The sequence below is a fragment of the Urocampus carinirostris genome, chromosome 8 (assembly GCF_059441175.1).
Source record: "Urocampus carinirostris isolate Australia breed hairy pipefish chromosome 8, RoL_Ucar_1.0, whole genome shotgun sequence".
Classification (NCBI taxonomy): Eukaryota; Metazoa; Chordata; class Actinopteri; order Syngnathiformes; family Syngnathidae; genus Urocampus; species Urocampus carinirostris.
The window spans coordinates 41,974,145-41,979,449 of record NC_142356.1 but is presented as its reverse complement, the minus strand read 5'-3'; the positions used below and the strand labels follow the sequence as shown (position 1 = coordinate 41,979,449).

Genomic DNA, 5,305 nt, shown 5'->3' with positions numbered 1-5,305 from the left:
GTTGATAGAAAGGTGGATGGATATGTGGGTTCCTGAATGAATGGATAGATTAAAGGATTAACAGATGGACGGATGGCTTAGCGTAATCATGAATGAATAAATGAATGGATGAATAGATGTACAGAAGGTCAACTTGGTGATGGATGCAAGGATATATGAATGGATGGATGCAGACCATCTTGGATGGATAAATGGACAGACAGATGGATGAATGGATGGACAAATGCAATCATCGATGAATCTATGCATGACGAATGGATACATGAAATCATGGATGGAAGGATGCACTCAATCATGGATGGATGGCTGGAAGGATAGGTTCCTGGGTGGACTGATGGGTGGACTGACAGTTGGATGGATAGATGATTGCAATCATGGATGGATGGATGAATAAATTCCTGGAAGATTGGATTCTTGGGTGTATGTATGAATAGGTATATGCAGTAATTGATGAATGGAGGAACTGATGAAAACGATGAATCGATAACAAAACAACGTCCAATAATCAACGTTGACACTAATACCAAACAATATATGTATTAGTCTTCTATAATTATTTTCAATCATAAATGCCACCTCTGTCGTAAGTTGAAACAGCATCTCATGTCAAACTAAAGGATGGCACCACACACACACACACACACTGAAAGTGAAAAAACATCTCGTTTGACCTTTTCATGGCAGACATTTGAACCACATAGAATCAGTCGTTACATGCTTCTCATTGCCCTTTACAGCCACACACATGCACACACTGAAAAAGAATGCTATTGCTGTACAATACACACACACATTTAGGTGCATGTCACCCAACATCGCTCAAACATAGAACAATTAATAACCCTGTGTCTACATCAAACCCCCATTCCTCCTCTATGAAATTGACATCTATGAAGTGATCGGGAAGGGGTGAGAATTTCCCCCCCATCTTTTTTCTACAAGGAGAAAGAAAAGACAAAGAAAGTAGTTGACAAGCGGCGGACCCTCTTGCCTCCCCTCCTGTCCGATTCTGTCCATCCTTGCAGACTCCCTGAGGCTTTGTCTCCAACGATGCTGCTATGATGAATAGGCCTGTCCGAGCTAACCTAGCAGAGACCAATTAGAGTGACGTTGCAAGGGGAAGGTGTAGGGAGGTTAAGAGCAGATTGCAGGAATAGGGCAAAGTGGAAAGTTTAAGGGTTTCGCCCAAGAGTTTGCTCCGGCTGTCAACGCTGAAGAAAAAAAAAGAAGAAGTGGCCATGTGAGGCCAAAAGGGGTTCATCTTTTCTGACAGCGGAGACGCACAAAAAGGATAAAGCTTTTGCTTCTTTTTATTCACTGACTGTCAAATTTTCGAGCCCTTTCGTTTTTGGGGGAGAAATCAACAGATTTTCAGATTTGGTAAGCTGAAAATGTGTGAGGGTCGACTATTCAGTCTGGCATTATTTGAACAGCCTTTGATAAATTCACCCTCTGTGAAAGGTTTTCAGTGATTGGCAATTAGAGTCGCGACCTCGTAGCTCACCTTTGTAGCATTTTCATTTGACTTGCATGGTCTTGTAAAAAAGTGCTTCTGTGCTGTTAAAACAGCTTCCAGATGCTTCACCTTTTCACAGCGTTCATTTTTAAGTAACTTTTTGTTGTCAGCATATTTTGTCTGGCAGTGCCTTTTGATGTTATATTCTTTGAAAACAGCCACAGTCTCTTGGCAAATTAGACAGACGCAGTGTTGTCTCTGAAAAAACTACTCAAATCACTTGCCCTGAAAGCAGCGTCCCTCACAGCCAACTTTGCTTTTTTTATTTCCCCTCGCCATGTCAGAAATAGCGTGGGCTGAAATTCTCACTAAAGCCGTGCCCAGTTGGCCAGAGGGCTACTGCTATCATCTGGGGAAATTGTGATATTTTTTTGGGGTACAAATTGATTTTAAAACTGCAGTCAACATTACTGGTGGGCCACATACTGTATTATTATTTTATAACAGTAGCTGTAGAGCACCCCACAAAACAGGCTGGTTACGCCCATGCATGGTGGCAAGGCCTCCTATCACAAGCCTGAAAAAATGAAGTGGAGTCAACAGAGGGAAATTCTGACAGCACAATTAAGCTTTTTAATTCTCTGCTTGAGTGGGTCGCTGCAGTCTTTATGCTAATTAGAAGGCCGCTGACATGTCATAAATCTCCATGATCCTGCCTCATTTCCTCTTCTGTCTTTCTCTTGCAGACACAAAGTTCACTCATTACTTTTTATGTCGGCGCCGGGGGGGCCCCGTGTCTAAATACGCCGGCTAGAAAATTGATTTGGGGCCACTTGGAATGAGGCGAACAGTCCTCTGCCTTTATTGTTTTTTCAAGCTGCACGATAAACAAAACAACACTTGAATGATTTAAAAGAAATTTCTCATTTTTTATTCTTTCATGTCTTTTGATCTCCACATGACGGACAAGGCTAATGATGGGAAAGCAGGGAAAGAATCCTGGTGTAATTGGGAGTGCATATTAAAAAGAGAAGGAAAGGAGATCCATAAGCGGACAAGTGTCGGCTTCAGCCGCAAGCAGCTCATATTTTCACCCTCATTTACGCCAGGTCTGATTGCAAAGCCAATTTAAACAGACTAAGAAATCTGCTCGGATGCCCATTAAAGTAAACAAAAACTGGAATAAAGTAAAGAAAAATATATATTATTCTTTTTTTATTAACTGCAATTTATTCATTTATATTTTTTATTCATTTTAATGTTTAACACGCATATATATATATATATATATATATATATATATATATATATATATGTTTATATATATATTAATCGCGGTTAACAAATTGATGTATGTAGAAAGGAATAAGGTGAATTTAGTGATTCATTTTGTTTTTTATTTCATGAAATGTATTCAATTAAATTGTTTTATTTATTTTAGGATTCAACTGATAGATAAAAAAGAAAAAATGTCAGTTATTTCATAAATTAATGTGTAAATTATTTTATTCGTAAGATGACAAATATATTTGTATCCAATTAAATGGAGAAAATGTATTAACAATACTTTTTCATTAATATATATTCTTTTAATTTAGGTATTAATATAATTCATATTTTATTTGTATCAATATATATAACATTGTATTGTTTTTAATTATTTATAAAAGTATATTTAGTATATTAATTCACCCCGTGATCCTTCTGAGGATAAGCGGTGCAGGTAATGGATTAATATTAATTCATATTTTTGTTTACTTTAAAATGTATTCAATTTTCTTTTTTTTCTTTTTTTTGTATTTATATATGTTTTTTATGGTATGATGCCATTTCTAATTTTATTTTAAAATACAAGTCTTTCTTTTTTAGTTATCAGTGTGATATTCATGGTATATGTATAGGTTTTTTGTGTTTTTCTTTTATGTGACTTTTTATGTATTAATTTTTTTAATTAAATGTATGCATTTTTGCCAGTGTATTAACGTGTATCTTTAAACTTTATGCAATATAAAAGTTTTTAAATCAGTTTATTTCATTTGATATTATTTGCATAATAGTTTTGTTTATGTGCTTTATTTTTATTCTTTAATATTACTGCTTTTTTAGATTCATGTTTGTATTGCATTCATTGGATATTTATCATCTGCAAACTATTTTTTTTTTTTAGTTTTTCATGACTGATTTTTAATTGTTTCTATTCTTTCAGGTAATTCCTTTTTTTAGAATTTTAATCGTTTTTGTAATTGTGTGCTTACTTGTTACTTTTGATTTGTTTAATTATATTAGTTTTAGGGCATATTTAATACATGCATTTTTTTATTTTGTTTTTCACTGGGTTTACATTTTTTTCCCAATTTAATAATTCACACGTTTTTTTAGTTGTTTTGTCGTTGTTTGAGTGCTTGGTTATTCTTTATTCCTTTATATTTATTAAATCAATTGGATAGTCATTATTCCCAAAATTTTTAGTTTTTTAATTATTTCTAACTTTTTAATCATATTTATTCACTCGCTTTTTACGTCTTTATTTTATTTTTGTAGTTTGTGTGCTTATCTCTTATCTTTTAGTTTTATTTCTTTAGAAATTTATTGCATGCAAGTTTTTTATGTTTTGCTTTTTGTTTGCTTTTATAATTTATTTGTTACTGATTTTCTTATTCATTTTTTATTCAATCCTTTTTTTACATTTCAATTTAATTTTTGTAGTCATTTTTATTGCAAGTCTCAGGTCTGCTTGACCCACACAAACGTCCTTGGCTGCTGCTCAACCTTATCAAGGTCATGGTTCCGTTGCATCATCGCCCAAAGGGCCACGCCCGCCACCAAGGCCAGGTGCAGGAGATAGACGGCAGCGCTAAGACAGGTGAGCAATAGCACCCCACATAGACTGAGCACTGCTGTGGGCGCGGCTACCAGCAGCAGCATTAGTGAATCACGGAGGGCGGTGAGGACAAGGGGCGGGATGGAAAGGATCAATCGGACCAGAGAAGATGTCAGGGTGGAATACAGGGACAGTGGACACAAGATTAGGGACACCAAAGTCTCGCTCACTGGCGCTACCTGCAGGAAACATGTAGAAGAGAGCGTAGTTTTTTGTTCTGCCATACGTGGCAGTAGCGCGTCAAAAGTAAAATCCCCCATTCCCGCCCCCCTTATTTAGCCAAGAGAAAATTAGTATAATACTAAAATGCTGAAAGCCAATCCTTTTTTTCTTGTACATACCTCACACGGGATGGAGTGCCTGTTGTCATTGAAGGTCCAGGACCTGTACAGCCCTAACATTTAAAAAAGCAGCGCCAATTTTAAACCACATTACAAATTTAACAAATTTTTGTCTGTCTCCTTACATGAGAAAAGCAAAGCGAGCGCAAGTGCCAGCAAAAGTCGCATTTTTTTCACGACACTTCTGAAAAGGTTTTCAACCTGCAGCTCAAGTCTCAAACATTTGCAATGACCTCAATTGGCAATGTCTGTGTGGCCTTTCACATTCTTCTTATTTAATCTTCTTAGAGTTACAAAACACCAAATTACAGGCTGGGTAACAGAATAGAGTGCCCCCTGTTTGAATGGAGGTGCAGTGACACTATAATGACTTTGGAAACACATAAAATAGATCGTTAGTGATGATGAAGTGCACTGTACATTGCTTGCAACAAGATTAGACATTGCAATCCAGGATGAACATAAAATAAAATGTTTAATAACAAAAAATAAGATAAAAAATAAATATTATTTCATTTTTTTGATTATCTTAGGTTAAAAGTGAAGTGCGTATTTTGAGGTGTCCTCAGAAAATTTAAAATGAAATATTTTCTTTATTAAGTATGTGTTACAATGCCAAACTGAGTT

At 35.7% G+C, this 5,305-nt stretch overlaps 1 protein-coding gene across 1 annotated transcript; it reads right to left on the bottom strand.

Moving 5' to 3' along the window:
* Positions 1-2,845: 2,845 nt before the first annotated feature.
* On the bottom strand, positions 2,846-4,971 carry LOC148361924 (uncharacterized). Its single transcript, XM_088341167.1, has 3 exons — positions 4,804-4,971; positions 4,679-4,731; positions 2,846-4,516 (listed from the first exon to the last, which is right to left on the bottom strand). The coding sequence occupies exons 1-3, from the start codon at positions 4,844-4,846 to the stop codon at positions 4,181-4,183; spliced, it is 432 nt and encodes a 143-aa protein (XP_088197293.1). The 5' UTR covers positions 4,847-4,971; the 3' UTR covers positions 2,846-4,180.
* Positions 4,972-5,305: the final 334 nt, after the last annotated feature.

Bases quoted from the DNA above. Each gene is read 5' to 3' on its own strand.
- LOC148361924 (XM_088341167.1), bottom strand. From the start codon at position 4,846: ATGCGACTTTTGCTGGCACTTGCGCTCGCTTTGCTTTTCTCAT. The intron at 4,732-4,803 runs GTAAGGAGACAG...TTTAAATGTTAG, and splicing joins GCTCGCTTTGCTTTTCTCAT to GGCTGTACAGGTCCTGGACC. The intron at 4,517-4,678 runs GTATGTACAAGA...TGTTTCCTGCAG, and splicing joins GGCACTCCATCCCGTGTGAG to GTAGCGCCAGTGAGCGAGAC.